Genomic DNA, 16,208 nt, shown 5'->3' on the forward strand with positions numbered 1-16,208 from the left:
TCATCTTAATTTATATTAAAAATGTCTCATAATTCCAACTTTTCGTTTTTTTGATTTTACAGCTCACACTTAACAGACACTGAACAAAGCACAGCGTTTACAGTTAGGATGCACAACAAGCATTATAATACATATGAGTGTTGAATGCTTCCTATTTACTTTTTGGGAGAGTATAGGAATTGCAAAGCTAATAATGCAATGAAACACTTGAGGAAGTTCAATTGGAGTCTTTCTCTGTTTAACAAGGACTGACTCAAATGCTTGAGAAGTTGTTGATATGAAATCTGTATCAAAACAATATTTAGCTCCAGAATCTGGAAAGATTTAAGGTTGATCCTGTAGTTTGAACCTTGTTTATCAAAGACCATGTTTTAATACCAACTTTAAAAATATATATTTAGTCGTTTTCTTGCTTTAGGACTTGGCATTGTGACCTCCCACATAATTCTGTACAAATCTCTACAGAGCCTTTTCTACCCAATACAATGCGGCACATCTGGCTTTAGATTTATAAAGTCTGCAGTGAAATTAAAGAAGTTGATGTAACATCCAGCTTGCATGAGAAGCTGTTTGAGGTTAGTTACCAGAACATCGGCACATTGCCAAAGGAGAAACCGGAATGAGCTCTGCAAAGGAAGAGATGTAATCTATTGCACACGCCTGCTGATGTGAGCGTCAACTATGAAGATAAAGGGTCACTAGTCCAAATGACAGCTTTCAGGAGTTGAGTCAACATTCATAATATATCTATCCCGGCTTTTTCCTTAATTTAACCTCCTGATCTAAATATTCATGTCATTCATTTGCAAGCCTTCTTTATCCTCGTTTATGTCCTCCTTGCTGGTTGAGGAGGACTCCCCATCTGCTGTGGGACAGTGCTCCTCCACATCCTCCTCCTTTGGGGGGCCCAACAACTGGGCTCTGAATTCCAGTCGAGCTTGCCGATTTGACTCCATCAGTTCGTGCAGTTTGCCATTAAGAGCGTCGTTACGCTCTTCCAGGTCATCGAGGTAAGAGTTGATCTGATCTAGCATGTTGTTGATGGCAGAGTACTCTGTGGATGAGCAGCACAGGTTAGTTTGCTTTGTTTGGCAATTTAGAGAGCAACGACTGAATAAAGAGTTTAACAGTTTTAGATCATATAAATTTATATTGTTATCAATGAAAGACACAATAATGCTATGAAAATGGACAGTTTTTGGCTTCAGTTACCTTTTTTTTTTTTTGTTTCTTTTAAATAAAAAATAACATCCCACCAATTTAACAGTCCATTATTCATCACCAAGGTTATTAAAGAAAATTAAAACTGAAAATGAGGCAGATGTGAAAACCAGTTTAGTTAACTGCACTTAAGAAAAAATGAAGGTCAACATTTATTTGACAACACAACCGCCACGAAGAGGCACTGGTGCGGGTGTTTAATCAGGCAGGGATGTTTACATGAAGTGATGTTGAGTGTAGTTACTGTGACACCTATTCAGAACATTTTCTGACTCTGTGCAGGTCTAAGCACAACCCATGATTCAACAGTTTTTAGGAAGCCCTTAAGCAGAAGTCACTGTTTTCTGTATGACCTTCTCAGTGTCCTACATTCTTTTGGAGGAACTTTGGCCCATGAATCTTTACAGTTGCTTCAATTCATTGAACATGGCTGCTAATTACCCCATCAATTCCTACTAAAGTATTAAGGATCGACTTGTCTTTTTTATTTAAAACTAAATCACGCCCACAAATACCTCCACACGTAATTAAAATTAACCTAAAAATCACTGGAGCGGCCCTGCTGCTCTAATGATTGTTAGCATTAGTTACAATGAAAGCTTTTGTTGTTTTACCTTCTTCGCCGAAATCATCTTCGTCGTTTATAATACCATCGTCAGCAGAGATGTTTGGATCTCCATTTGGTCCAGACATTGTTATATATATATACGTGTACTTAAGAAACAGTAGGAACCTTAAATATCGTCAGTTATGCTATTAAGCTAGCCAGCTAGCTCAGTAACATTACTAAACGCTCTTAATGTAATTGTAAGTAACAACAACAGCGCTCTCTGGGTTCTACTTTAGCTCTATTGTCAGATTTTAATTCACAGTATGCACGACATCTCAAACAACTAGCTTCCGATATTTGTTTACGGAACCAGGGAATTGTGGGAGAAATGTGGGCGTGGTTTTGGTTCCAAAGCGAGATGACTCACTCTGTCCACAGTCTCCAGTGACTAGTCGAGTAAAACAAATGTGCTAAACTAGCCATGCTAGGAAGATTTATAAAATAGTTTTATTTACTTTTACAGGTGTCTACTTTACTGGTTTATGAACTTTAATTCAAAGCTCACGCATGCGCTCATATGTCGGCTACTCTGTAGTTTTATGAAAACCAAGCAGAGTGGGCTGTCTGTCTTCCGTAATGCTCTCTGACCTGTCAGATGGTTGCAGTCAGCTGACTGGGCTCTGTCGTCACCTTAAGTCGATTAAGGTTTAGTTTCTTAAAGGTAGCAAAAAGGGGGAGGGGAGTATATCAAGGACCGTGTACATTATTTCTTGCAGACAATTGTCTGCGTTTGTTTAATCACACCGGTTGTTCGATAAAAGGATCGCCTGATGCCAAATGAGAGAGGTGAATGGCTAACTTCGTGTAAGATGGGTTTTACTTGATTTGATCGCTGGATGGCGCCAAGATCACACAACAGAGTCTGCGCAGTGAGCCCACGTGTTGGGAGCTTCCTTGTTGAAGCGTTGTCGTCGTCAACACGCTGAACGAGCTGTTTTGAAGTGTTTCTAAACTATGGATGAGTTACCTGCGGACCTCAGAGAGTTCCTCCTGAATCACCCCTTTCTTCAGCTCACAGGCGGTAAAAAGGTTAGCGAGCAGATTTCTCCACGTCACACGTGCACTTCGTGTGAGCTGATGTCGAACGTGATGCTAACCTGCAAATTGATCTAGCATGAGCCAGGTGTTCTGATGTTGTGATTGGTAAAGAGTGCTGACCAACAGCGGTGTGCAATACTGCCATTTATGGTGTCGATCAGGTAACAAGTTAATACAGAGCCAGTATCGCCGATACTTCGAACTTATAAAGGCAGCTTATCCCAGGGAGAGCAGTGTGTCATGATTTATGATGAGAATTATCATCAATTTAATACAATCAGCTACATACTGATCTTAGAGGATAGAAAGAAAGTATCGATCCTTTTGCACTAGTATCAGTCTGATGCCAGTACCAGTGTTGGTATCAATGCTAGCGATATTTGGATTGATCCACCGACCTCTACTGACCAAAACATTAACGCCAATAAAAACGCCCTATTTATACCTTCGATTTTGTACTTTTTCAGATCAAATGTACTCTAAATGGCCACGAGTTTCCCTGCAAATTGGCCGAGCTGCAGAAGTTCACTGAGGGAAAGAAATATGAGAAACTGAGTGCTGCAGCTGAGTTCAACTACAGCCAGTATGAGCCACACATCGTGCCAAGCACAAAGCAACCGTAAGGACACTACAGCTGAGTAATTTTCTGATGCCATATAGATACAAAGTGCATTCTCTGATATGTATTTTGTTTGTACTCTAGCAATCAGCTTTTCTGTAAGCTGACCCTTCGACATCTCAACCGGCAACCGCACCACGTCTTAAGGCATGTCAACGGAAAACGCTTCAAGAAAGCCCTCTCTAAATGTCAGTGCATCACTTATCTCTCCATGTGCACCTCTTCTGTAGTGTAAACACTCAGGATGTTATTCATCTCAGGAGTCAGACTTCTTCTGTGATAGCCATCTCTCAGGAAGGAAAGCAAAGCTATCTGATGAGCTTATTCATTTGTTAGCACTTTTTTGCAGATACCAATCGTGCTTAATTTGCTCAGACCAATGTATGCTGACATATTTGGCAATTTTTTAATGTATTTTTTTGGTGAGCTCACAATAGTAAGATTGCAGAAAAATAGAATTAGCCGAAAGAATCAAAGTTTACATTGCATAACGGGAAGGAAACAATACCACAATCTGTCATTTGTTACATAAATAAATAATCAGAAGGTCAGAAAATGTCAGTAAATACAGACTTGATATATGAGTATGCATAAAACACTGAGGGTATGGGTTTTTGTATAGTTACACTGTGAATGTGATGGCTAACACAACTGCCTTATGCCTTCTCTAGATGAAGAATGTGTGAAGCAGGGGATTGAATTCGTTCCAACCAGACTGACGCAGAAAAAGCCCAGAGACACTGAAGAGGAAGGCGGTCGAGGAAACTCTTCCAAGCATTCAAGCAGCACGTGGGAACACTCATCCAGTGATGACGGTCATAGTGACTCTGAGGACAGCATGAGCGACCTCTACCCCCGTCAGTATCTCCCATCTACACACAGTAGATTCATTTGACCACTGATTTCAGGAGAAGCACACTGTCCATCAGAAGAACCAATATTAGTCTGTTAAATTGTCGAGTTTTACATGACTGGTTCTCCGTTGAATCCACAAACAATGACACAGATTAGTGAAACTCTTGCAGTTGGCCTGTTTTACTGCTCTGTAACACCGTGTATTTGTCCACAGCCTCCATGTTCACTTTGAAAAACCAAGCAGAAGAAAGTATGGAGGACGGAAGGGAAGAGGAAGAAGATGACTTTCAGACAGATGAGGATGAAGAAATGGAGGTTGAAAAACAGGCGGTGCAGAAACGCAAAAAGGTCTGTGGAATAATATACACTCGCCTGACACTTTATTAGGTACACTTAACGAGTTTATTCCCTTTTTGCCTTTGGAACGGCCTTAATTCTTCATGGTATAGATTCTCAATGTGCCGGAAACCTTCCTCAGTGATTTTGGTCCATGTTGACATGATAGCATCACATAGTTGCTGCACATTCATTGGCTGCACATTTGTGATGTGAATGTTCTGGTCAACCAAGTTCCAAAGATGCTCTGTTGGGTTGAGATCTGGTGACTTTGGAGGCGGTTTGAGTACAGTGAACTCATTGTCATGTTCAGAAAACCAGTTTAAAATGATTGCAGCTTTGTGACGTGGTTTGTTATCCTGCTGGAAGCAGCCATCAGAAGATGGGTACACTGTGGTCATAAAGGGGTGGACATGGTCAGCGTGGTGCTTAATTTGTCCTATGGGGCCCATAGTGTGCATAGAAAATTTCCTACATCACCACCAGCCTGAACTGTTGAGGCAGGATGGGTCCATGCTTTCATGCTGTTTATGCTATTTGTCCTTTTCTCTTTCAGGTTCAGGGTGGTGGATTTCATAAGAAACAAAGAAATAACAGCTGGAGATCAAGCAAAATGAAAAAGAAACGCAGAAAAGCCCAAAATGGAAAGTAAAATCCAAACCCCCATATGAAGAGTATTTTTATATACCCTGCCACGACATCTAGTTTGGAGTGTTATTCCTGTGTCAGAATCGGCCTGACCCTTCAACATCTATTACGCGAGGATGTTTTTGGCTCCTGAGTTCCACTGGTCCAACAAAGGCTGATTTACATGACACATAGAAAATGTGTTAAAAGTTCCTTTGGACTGGATAAGGTGTGTTTTCTGGTTTGCATTCAACTGCACTAGTGTAAAATATAACTCTGTTTGAATTTGCAAGAACTGTCTGTCTTTTTTTTTTTTTTTTAAACATTTACTCCAACTATTAACCTAAAAAAATGCTTCAAATTATTCTATTAGGTTTCCAACTTGATATCATACTACAAACTTCACCAACTACACACAACACATCTGCATCTTTTCCACGAGAACAAAGATTTATCTGACCATCGAGATCTGATTTTACTGGTTGTTGTGCACTGAGGATGCAAACTTTTCTTCAACACAGATTTGCAGCTAAAGATGGAAAATGAAAAATTTCCTGTCACAGTTTTTTATATAACTTTTAAGGAAGCGAGAACAGATCTTGTTCTAGTGCTGCAGTAAGCTTAACCAATGATGGACTGTTGTTTTTCTATATGGAGCACCACAATAAGTTATTGCTTGTTAATCAGTCTCATTTAATGTACAGTTTTAGAGTTTTTACAAAATTTAACAGCAAAGAATCAGGGGTCTTATTGTTCATTTCCCTCTGTACTGTGGTGCTGAAGGTTGGGAATCTGGTTATCGATGAGCCACACAGGTGTGTTATCACCAAGATGTTGAAGATTCATAATCGTAAGTCTCTTGCATATGATCTCATTCACCAGCCTGTCAGCCATTGTCCGTACAGTGAAATTCAGAGAACTTGATTGAAACTGATTGTTTCTGTAAAGATGGTGCCTTTGTTCAGTGGCTAATACCATTGTGATTTGTCGAAGGCATGGCTGATCTGCTGTAATCTTAGTATAAATAAAGTAATTTGAACCTTATATGTACATCTACAGTCATGGTCCGAAGTTTACAAATATTCATCGAGGGCTTGAGTTGGGTAAACAAGTTCAAATTTGTTTTGGATTTTCTCTAATCCACACAGGGCTGTATACCACACAGGGGTATACATACAGGCTCAAACAGATACATAAAGTTAGTTAATAGTATTTAAATAAGTGGTACAAAAGGTTCATCTGTTTAGTGATCATGATGGACTAAAACTGGTAGTCTCTGAATAAGGAGGATTTCTTTGACATTCACTGGATTAACCAATACTCAGAACAATGGGAATGTCCAAGGAGCTCAGTGAAGGTCTAAGAAGGACAGCTGTAGATTTACACAAGTTGAGACGGTCTCCTGAAGCCATTTTAAACAACTGCAGATTTGAGGATCATCAGTTCAGACAACTGTATGTTAGTACAACTTATTCAAATGTGTCACTACTTTACCAAAAAAAACGCAAAGATTTATTTTAGAGGGGTAAAGGTGAAGCTTCCAAAACTAAGAAGACTGTATCAGCTGTCAAGCATGTTGATGGTAGCATTGTGCTCTGGGGCTGTTTTGCGGCCAGTTGTACTGGTACGTTGCACAAAGTGGATGGAATAATGAAGAAGGACTACCTCCAAAAAACTTCACTTAAAAACCATACAGTTGAAATTTGGACAACGATCCCTAACACACATCAAAGCTGGTTTTTGAACGGATAAAGCAGGTTAACGTTAAACTTCTGGATTTGCCTTGCCAAAGCCTCAACGTATTCTGCCTGTATATTTAGCAGAAAAAAATCCCAAATAAATTCAAACTTGTGCACCCATTTCTTTTCTTTTTTTTAAAGAAAAATATTAAAGATGTATGCTGTACATACATTAATTCCACTCTGGGTAAAGAATAGTTCAAAGGGATCAAAAACAAAACTTCCCATGACGTTCATGCTCATCATGAGTGTGTGTAAAACTCTGACCACAATTTACCATACGTGACTGTTAATATCTCACAGGAGATGACGGCTCACTGTATGACCTCACTATTAAAATAATTAAATCGCCTTTAAAGCCATTAGATTATGCCTAAATTAAAATGGTCTTTTGCAGACCTGTCAAATTTATATCCAGAACTGCTGAATCAGTTTGTTCAGGTGCCTCCTGGTGCCTGAAAATACGGCAAAACAACTATAAACAAAACAAAACAAAAATTCCCAATATATATTATTATTTTCTTTTAATTATCTACTAAACAAATTAGTTTAAATATAATTTCTCTGACGGTTACTTAAACTGTGCTCATTGTTGAAATTAAGTGTGATAAAATTGTTTAACTCGGCTTATATTGTATAGATTAGTAGTATTTTAAATAAGTTATCTTTTTACAGACCCTATTAGACAGTTTACATACAAACTATAATCATATCTCTAAAAGATTAATTATCAGAAAGAAATTTTAAAAGCACAGAGGTATGACTGTCTAAGGGAAACGGTCTAACTAACAGGTTATAGTGATATTAACATCAGGTGGGTTTGGGGCTGTAAAGCAGCGCTTGTTTACTTGTGTACAGCCGTAAACAATGCCCGGCGGCGGCGCGGAGGACCCCGTACGGATCGGTATACGTGGCACACAGCGGTTGCAGTGCCATGTAGGGGGGCTCGCTCCGTCTCGCTCGTCAAATCGCGGGGCATTGTGGGGCGGAGGCGGCCTTTCTCTGAGTCCAGGCAGTCGGGAAATCTTCAAGTAAATAACGTTAACAGGGGCAGGAACAGAGCGAGCGCAGCTTGCGGAAAAAAAACAACGCACCGAAGCCGTGTTGCGCCGAGCCTTAAACATTACAGCTGGTAGTATTACATGAATATGGGGCAGGAGGACCTTATGAACACCGCTGAAGACGTGGCAGACCAGGTAACTTGATTTTTTCCCCGCACGGCAGCTCGCACCGCTAGCCGCTGCTAGCAGGTTAGCTGCTAACTAGTTTGTGCAGAATGAAGTTAACAGTTTCCTCTTGTCGCCTGTCGGCTATTTCTGCGTTCCTGCCCTCGGCTTCAACTCGACCTTACATCGAGTCAGCCGCTGATTTACTCTTGTTTTAATTTGGGTGACAAATGCTGGAGATGCCTGACCCTGTCATGTGTGTCGGGATGGGTTTGATAGCAATATTGAGTCACACCGACCATATGAAACTGGTAGCTAAACTGGCTAAGAAAGAGCTAGGTGACAGGAGCACATTTGGTTGTTCCTTCATTGTGTCAGTTATTCGGCTTGCTTCTAGCCATACGGGTTATTAACATTATTATGTTGCCAGACTGCTGTTGTGAGATCGCTTATGATGGCTACAAAGTTGTGGGCTAACCCTAACACGTTACTCAGTTAGCACTCTTAGTGCTTAGCATCGCTGATATTTTCTCTATTACACCAACCACATCTGTGCTTCTATACCCTGCTTTGGCTTTTCTCTGTTATTTATATTCATGTGATTACAACCACCTTGGCATGAGCTGATGCCAAGATAAGGGTTCAGGTAGCCTCGTGACCCTTGTTTTGCAACCACTGGGGACCATCCTCTCAACATATGTGGTTTTATATCTTCCTTGTCCCTTCGAAACGTTGAGCTCTCCGTGCTGTAGGTTACTGATCTCATGTTTTTGCAAAGCAGAGCACACATAAAGAAGTTCAAAGTAATCAAATATCATGGAGCCAGTTCTGCATACGTTTACGGCCCTTCGTGTTGACTGAACTCCAAATCCCAGAAAATGATCCCTAATTTCATAACACCTGATTGATTTATATTTGGCCATCACGAGTGCTGTGTGTTGTGAAAGATTACATGGGAAAAGTACACACCATCTGATTTGTTTGCCTTGTAGGAAGCTCACTGAAGCTCAATGCAAGGGGCACATCCCTCACTAATGAGTACTGAGCTAGCGTTTTACCCAGACTTAACACTTCGAAATAGTGTATTTCTGTGCTGTTGCAGCAACCTTTGGGCTTGTTAGGATTGGCTCCAAGTTGGCCCATTCATGTCTCGCACAGCAGTCAGAGTGGGAGTTGGTGGATGCTGATAGGCCGCTGAGACCTGACTGTGCTGATGTGGACTGATGAATAGGCGGGCCAGAGGGCAGGCCATTTCTGCTCTGCTGTGTGGCTGTAGTGTCTGAGATCTACATGAATTCTTCTTGAGAGAAGGGCCTCAGTTACTTAATTTGTGTTTTGTTTAAATGTTCATCACAGTTTGTCTTTGAAGAAATACTTTTTACTTGAACAAAGCTGTGCTGTGTTGAAATATCTAACAGTAATTCTGCTATTTGCATGTTATGAGACTCTCACACCTTTGAAGTCAGTTTGATTAGCTTTATGTTTTATTAGATGCTCAACAACATTCATTTATGAGGTAAGAACATCATCTAGAGCAGGGGTATCCCCCAGGGGCCACAACTATAACATCTGCTCTTACCAGTAGCAGTTTATATAAAGAGATCAAATTAATATTGAGCAAACTTGAGTTCAGCTTATTGGTGCGACGCTTCAAACCAGTCCCAGTTTCTCACGTAGCCCCTTGAGATAATTGATTGCCCAACCCTGATACAGAGTGTAACATCTTCATCTTTTATTTAATGTTTTTTGGATTGCTAGGGATTTTTGGCATACTACCACACTAATCTTTAAAAAAAATTACAACCAGCCTTCCACAGTCTGGAGGGGACTGAATTTGGGTGTGGCACAATAAATGTTTTGTCTTGATTATCTTATTATGATAACCATGCCCAGATGAAATTCAATTAGTTGCGCAGCTCTAATTAGAGAGTGGCGTCTCCCACACAGTGGTGTGTTTGACTGTTAGCAGGTAAGTATATATTTATTTAAAGAGCCTTTAGGGATCTTTTTAGTGGATTTTAAGGCTTGGTGACATTGAATTCTATTTATGTAATATAGCATAATCAAAATGACCTCTTTCCATCCCTCTTCAGACCTTGTCAGTCATTCTTCCTCTCTTTCCCAGTTCCTGCGGGTAACCAAACAGTACCTGCCCCACCTGGCTCGTCTGTGTCTCATCAGCACCTTCCTCGAAGATGGCATCCGCATGTGGTTCCAGTGGAATGAGCAGCGAGACTACATTGAGGCAACCTGGAACTGTGGCTACTTTCTCGCTACATGTTTTGTGCTGCTTAACCTCATCGGACAGCTCGGTGAGTAAACGGGAGCACTCCTAATTAAAATTGCCAAACAAATCTAGGTGACATCTTTAATGCTAGCTCTTTGATGAGATAAATAAAAATAGTTTAGTTCATGTATTGAAACTACGAGTGAAGCAGGAAGCATCAGTACAGTATTTGTTCAGCATGAACTATTACTTCCCAGTGTACACCATTCTAACTAGGCATAACTCCAATACCCCTGCAAAACATGTTCCTTCATGAACTCTATAATGTTCACTTTTGTGGTAGCTGTTGTAGAGAGGGGTTGATGTAAGCATTTGGTTACTATAGACCTTTGAATTTGTCCACCATATGTATCAATGAGGACTGACTTACAAACAGAAAAACATGTTTTTATGATGCAAAAAAGATCATGATAGAATTACTTCGATAGCATTAGTTTCAGGCATCAGTCAAGTAGACCTAGAGACCAGTTGCCAACACCCTGGCAATCGCCCATTGGGACTGAATTTACAAAGGCCAGCAACTACTTGCCAGCCAGAGAATATAGTTTTTCTCTAGAGTGTTTCTCAAGAATGGACTTGTTCTTGTGTAGTGCTTTTTTTTTCTTTTCTTTTTTTTTCTTCACTCTAATTGAGTACTCAGTGTTTGAACCATGTCTCATTCACCCATTCAAAGCCATTCATACAAACACTTTGTTTTTGTCTAAGTGCTTTCTATCTAACAGTCACTCAGCAACTTGGACTTCAATGTCTTTAAATTCTGACAATCATTAAATCCAGCCAGGGATTGAACCACCAACCTTCCAATGAGTGGAAGGCCTGCTCTACCTCCTGAGCCTGGACCTCCGTGACTACAGCTTTAGCATTTGATTTTAGGCAGCTTCCAACTAGACATTATTTTCTTTTGCAGAGTACTATATTAGCTTTGGATGCTTTCTGGTTCAGTATAATTCTTAATTATTTTATACTGGGCTTTGGCACAGCCACACAGGTCATTCCTTTCCACCTCCCTTTACGATAGTTTGTCCTTTTGATTGGCTGCAGCTTCGCAAACAGAAGATCTGAGGAGCAGATGACTGGGACTTCTGTGCTAACAGGCAGTGCTTTGTACCTGCAGTGTCCATATTAAGCATGTTTGTACTCTTTGACATCACACATGGCTGAGAGTATAAAATAAACTTTGCATAACTGAGCTCTTGATAAGCCTGAGGCCTTGACTCACAGGGATTATTTGTAAATTGCACATGGTCAATTCTTGCAGGAAATCATAAAGCAGTGTGAGCAAAAAAAAATTATGTGTCCCACATTTTGTCTTTCTGCTGCTCATCCTATGCCTAACATCCTTATCTATCACACTGGCCCTCTACATCCATCCTGACCCTCCCCTGAGGATTTTCTCTTTTCCTTCAACATCCTTTTTCTAATATATCCACTATCCCTCCAGTGCACATGCCCAAACCATCTAAGCCTTGCCTTTCTAACAGCAAAGTTAATCTAACACAAATATGTCATATAATCATATTGATAAAGCACTGCAAATTATGGTTTATGATTGCATTTTGCAACGTAAAGAGAAGAACGGACCATATGAGAAGTATTCAAGGCTTAACTCTTCTTATTGTCCTTGCCCAAACAGGTGGTTGTGTCCTCATCCTCAGTAGAAATTTTGTACAGTATGCCTGCTTTGGACTATTTGGGATCATAGCGCTACAGGTGAGAACAGTCGTATTATATTTCCTTTCTTTTTATCTCACTGTGTCTAATCTGAATTTTTCTTTTTCCCAACCAGACTGTTGCATACAGCATTTTATGGGACCTTAAATTTTTGATGAGGTAGGTGTCACTGGGTGCTGAACTGAAACACAACTTTGATTTTGTCGTGCATGATATTAAACTTCAAACAAAAGCAGCCATCACTTTTTACTGACATGTTGTTTCAATTCAAGTTTGTTCACGAGTGATGAAGCAGAAGCGGATGCTTTTTGTGGCGCCTACTGATAACATTTTAATTTAACTTGAATTAGAACTAGTTTAATCAATAAGGAAAAAAATATAGTGTAGGATTGCAGGAATAGAAAGTCTAATCTCCTCGTAGTGGCATTATATCAGAACACATCACTGTTTCCAAACAGACACCAACACTTAGGATTACTGTAATTACTGTGGAGAAGACCTGTGATTTTGATTTAAACACCGCCAGGCTGGATGAATCATGGGTCTCTGGAGAAATCTGTTAAATATAGTGCCACGTTTGTCTGTTTATGCATTTTGTGGGCATTTAATTCATGTTAGGAGAGAATTGTAGTATAATGTAGTACATCAGCTCTATAATTAACAGAAAAATAGTCAAATTTGATAACTGAAACATTTGTGTTATTCAGAATAAAATGAAAATATTCTGACCATACAAGTAGTCATAAGTTAATAGAGTAGTTCCCTTACCCTGCTAATTAAACAATTATCAGATTTTTACCATTTGAGGACATTGTGCAAAAATAACCGTCCTCTCTCCTCTTCAAGAAACCTGGCCCTTGGAGGTGGTCTGCTGCTGCTACTGGCTGAATCTCGTTCAGAAGGAAAGAGCATGTTTGCTGGAGTCCCCTCCATGGGAGAGAGTTCACCGAAGCAGTACATGCAGCTGGGCGGTCGAGTACTGTTGGTGCTCATGTTCATGACCCTGTTGCACTTCGACTCCAGCTTCTTCTCTGTGAGTTCGGACACAATCAAATACCCATACGTTCTCCAGCCGCTTCGTACAGATGGTTTTCCTGTCATTAAAAAGAGTTTTATTGAGATAGCCTTGAATTAACTATACATTAAGTCTCATGTCATACTACCACGACAGGTGATCAAGATGATATATATTATATTTATATGTATTTCTAAATAATACAGGAACCACACTGACTGGTTTGCATCTAAACCATGTTTTAAACTTCACATCAGAAATCTTAAAAATGACTGCTAGATATTTACTTAATCTTTACACGTTACTATTGATCCACTGAATACAAGTGGTAACATGTACGTTTCTGTAAATAATATGACCAAAGATTGACAGTAAAATGTGTCCATATAGTCGGATATTACGCAGTAATGAAGATATGGACATTATAACAGATTCATTACGCACGCAATTGTACGGTATGTCATTTACATTTGTGTCACATATCATTTTAGTTCATCATCCTCTATAGAGAATAGTATTTGTGGTGAACTCAGATTTGCTCAAAGGTCACACAGTCGTCACAGTCAACACTCAGTCTCTGTTTGCTCAGTTTTTATTGTCATGATGCCATAAATGTGTAATCAACATGCTGCAAAAGAGGTCATGAAGAGGGTGCATTCATACTCACTGTACTTTAATTTCACTTATTTTTTTCTGAGTTTTAATATTATCATTATCATTCCCTCAAATTGGAGATTTTCCTCATGTTTCACAGTCTAATTACGCACTAAATGTGAATCAGAGGATTCTCACCTGGATTTAAAGATACGTTTCATTTTATTGTACGATACTTTCAGCTTCTCCCTTAAGCTTTGACTGTACTTTATGAACCCGTGACAGTGATGTAAATTTTGTCATATGACAGTAGGCATGAGGCGTCTGTGCAGGCGTCCAGGTGTCAGCCTGTTTTGTTTTTGTCTTGTTTTGTTGTACTCCACTGCATAGAATTTACATTACAATGTTCCAACTATGCATGCACCCAGGCACTGGACTAAGTATAACAGAAATGACTACTCGGCCATCATGTCTTCAGCTGTGTATGTCGTTGCCCACAACAGAGTTTAATCAAGCCTTTATTTCCCAGGAGGCTGCCACAGCGGATGGATCCGCATATTTGATTTGGGCCACATTTTATGCCAGATGCCCTTCCTAATGCAATCTTCCCGTTTATCTGGGGGTTGACACTAAGACTACACTGCTTTGTGACCCCCCCCCCCCAAGGCGGAGGGTCTCAAACTGGGGAGCTTTTTTGTGCAAGGCCAATGTGTTAACCACTGGCTGTGATTAGGTCTTAAAGCCCAAGGTGTACTTTAAAGTTTTAGGGTAGTACGTATGATTTGCTCTACATAGATTAAAAGTGTCCTGTAGCCTTTTTATGTTGTTTTTCAATCTTTGTCCTAGTAGTATAAATATTAATAAATCTGAAATATTAAGTAAATGCTTAATAGCATGGGCTCATCCTGACAGATTTACAGCACAGATTGCAATCTATCACACCTTTCATATGAACTCGCCTTCTTCCACAGATACTGCAGAACATGGTGGGGACAGCTCTCATCATCCTGGTGGCCATTGGTTTCAAAACCAAGTTAGCAGCACTGACCCTCGTAGTGTGGCTTCTGGCTATCAACTTCTACTTCAACGCTTTCTGGACCATCCCCGCCTACAAGCCCATGCACGACTTCCTCAAGTATGACTTCTTCCAGACCACGTCAGTCATTGGAGGCCTGCTGTTAGTGGTGGCTCTTGGGCCTGGTGGAGTGTCCATGGATGAGAAAAAGAAAGAGTGGTAGGCATAGGATGCACAGCACCACTAACTTCCCCTGCCAGCTGGGACAAAAAGACCCTCCCCCTCCAGTTCACCAGGGTACATAGTTGTTGTTTTGGTTTTTTTTGTTTTCTTTTTGTTTTGTTTTTTTTAATTTGTTTGCTAAATCCAGAGACGCCACCTCAGCTATCATCGGACTTTTTTTCTTTCCCCACCTGCTGATTTAGGTTTTTTTAAAATTAGTTTTTTTAAACTTCCTTTTCTCATGACGGCAATGATAAATGCCCATGTAGTTCAGAGTGCAAACAACCCCCAAAAACCAGTGACTAGCAAATGGAGGAAAAGATTTATCTAATCTGTGTGCACAAGAAGAAAAGGGTTTATTTTACAGGTGTTACATGTTTAGTTAGAACTGGTTAACTGCGGCAGTTTTGGGTTCCCAGTGGATGGCGACCTTTCCCGACCATTGCATCGTTGCTGCCTGAGAACTTGGTATTGATCGGAAAAAATTTTGCTCAACTGTCCAGGTTTGTTTTTCCCCACGTTAGCCATTCTTGTCTCTCTTCCATCCGCACCATCAGTCTCAATAGACTGATGACTCCTGTTCATGGGGAGTCAAAACCGGGTGGGATGTGCATATTGTATACTAAGTGTTGGATTGCAGTCGTGTTTTTTCAACACAGATATTAGCTCCAGGACTTGTTAATGGGCACTTTGTACTGTACGTCTTTGGCAAATGCCTAACTAGTGAACTGTTATACAATCGGAGATAAAAGCAGGGGGGGAGACTCATCGTTTGTGAAACATCATATTCTGCGACCTAGGAAAAGCAAAGAGGACTAAGCAGAGTCACTAGCCACCTGGACTTTGTCTTTGCTCAGTGTTTTTTGCCCTGTGTAAGGAAAATCTAAAAAAAAAAAAAAAAAAAAAAAATCTGTGTATTAATTTTCAGAAGTTTATATTGTATTTTTGATCATCTTTTGTTTTGTTTTTTCTTTTTCTTTTGAAATTTCATGGCGAAGAAATAAATATTCAAAAATATAAAGACACTGGCTCAGTCGGTTTTTAACAGTTACATTCTTATAAACTGGCAAAGAAAGTCAAATGAATGTAAATGAGTCCTCCTTTCATGAAGTTGTGAAGTTTAAGCCTCTTGTCAGAAAACTGTAATAAGAAGTTGTTTGGACGTAACCATAAAAGCATCAGTGGTTGTTGAA

General features: G+C 40.0%; 3 protein-coding genes across 3 annotated transcripts; 2 read left to right on the forward strand and 1 right to left on the reverse strand.

Moving 5' to 3' along the window:
- Window positions 1-140: 140 nt before the first annotated feature.
- Window positions 141-2,155, reverse strand: bbln (bublin coiled coil protein). Its single transcript, XM_003445231.4, has 2 exons — window positions 1,836-2,155; window positions 141-1,054 (listed from the first exon to the last, which is right to left on the reverse strand). The coding sequence occupies exons 1-2, from the start codon at window positions 1,912-1,914 to the stop codon at window positions 783-785; spliced, it is 351 nt and encodes a 116-aa protein (XP_003445279.1). The 5' UTR covers window positions 1,915-2,155; the 3' UTR covers window positions 141-782.
- A 288-nt stretch (window positions 2,156-2,443) lies between these two features.
- On the forward strand, window positions 2,444-6,350 carry surf2 (surfeit 2). Its single transcript, XM_003445177.5, has 6 exons — window positions 2,444-2,860; window positions 3,337-3,488; window positions 3,573-3,676; window positions 4,160-4,345; window positions 4,558-4,691; window positions 5,236-6,350. Exons 1-6 carry the CDS (start codon window positions 2,786-2,788, stop codon window positions 5,329-5,331), a joined length of 747 nt encoding a protein of 248 aa, XP_003445225.1. The 5' UTR covers window positions 2,444-2,785; the 3' UTR covers window positions 5,332-6,350.
- Window positions 6,351-7,894: 1,544 nt separating this feature from the next.
- surf4 (surfeit 4) lies at window positions 7,895-15,834 on the forward strand. Its single transcript, XM_003445232.5, has 6 exons — window positions 7,895-8,241; window positions 10,337-10,523; window positions 12,132-12,208; window positions 12,285-12,328; window positions 13,016-13,202; window positions 14,750-15,834. Exons 1-6 carry the CDS (start codon window positions 8,188-8,190, stop codon window positions 15,014-15,016), a joined length of 816 nt encoding a protein of 271 aa, XP_003445280.1. The 5' UTR covers window positions 7,895-8,187; the 3' UTR covers window positions 15,017-15,834.
- Window positions 15,835-16,208: the final 374 nt, after the last annotated feature.

The sequence above is a fragment of the Oreochromis niloticus genome, linkage group LG7, assembly GCF_001858045.2.
Source record: "Oreochromis niloticus isolate F11D_XX linkage group LG7, O_niloticus_UMD_NMBU, whole genome shotgun sequence".
Taxonomy (NCBI): domain Eukaryota; kingdom Metazoa; phylum Chordata; class Actinopteri; order Cichliformes; family Cichlidae; genus Oreochromis; species Oreochromis niloticus.

What these genes read in the sequence shown, in the direction of transcription:
- bbln (XM_003445231.4), bottom strand. Translation starts at nt 1,914, where the DNA reads ATGTCTGGACCAAATGGAGATCCAAACATCTCTGCTGACGATGGTATT. An exon ending in AGATGATTTCGGCGAAGAAG is followed by an intron (nt 1,055 to 1,835) that starts GTAAAACAACAA and finishes GCTCATCCACAG; the next exon opens with AGTACTCTGCCATCAACAAC.
- surf2 (XM_003445177.5), top strand. Translation starts at nt 2,786, where the DNA reads ATGGATGAGTTACCTGCGGACCTCAGAGAGTTCCTCCTGAATCACCCC. An exon ending in GTGCCAAGCACAAAGCAACC is followed by an intron (nt 3,489 to 3,572) that starts GTAAGGACACTA and finishes TTTGTACTCTAG; the next exon opens with CAATCAGCTTTTCTGTAAGC. An exon ending in CATGAGCGACCTCTACCCCC is followed by an intron (nt 4,346 to 4,557) that starts GTCAGTATCTCC and finishes ATTTGTCCACAG; the next exon opens with CCTCCATGTTCACTTTGAAA.
- surf4 (XM_003445232.5), top strand. Translation starts at nt 8,188, where the DNA reads ATGAATATGGGGCAGGAGGACCTTATGAACACCGCTGAAGACGTGGCA. An exon ending in TTGGGATCATAGCGCTACAG is followed by an intron (nt 12,209 to 12,284) that starts GTGAGAACAGTC and finishes TTTCCCAACCAG; the next exon opens with ACTGTTGCATACAGCATTTT. An exon ending in GACCTTAAATTTTTGATGAG is followed by an intron (nt 12,329 to 13,015) that starts GTAGGTGTCACT and finishes CTCCTCTTCAAG; the next exon opens with AAACCTGGCCCTTGGAGGTG.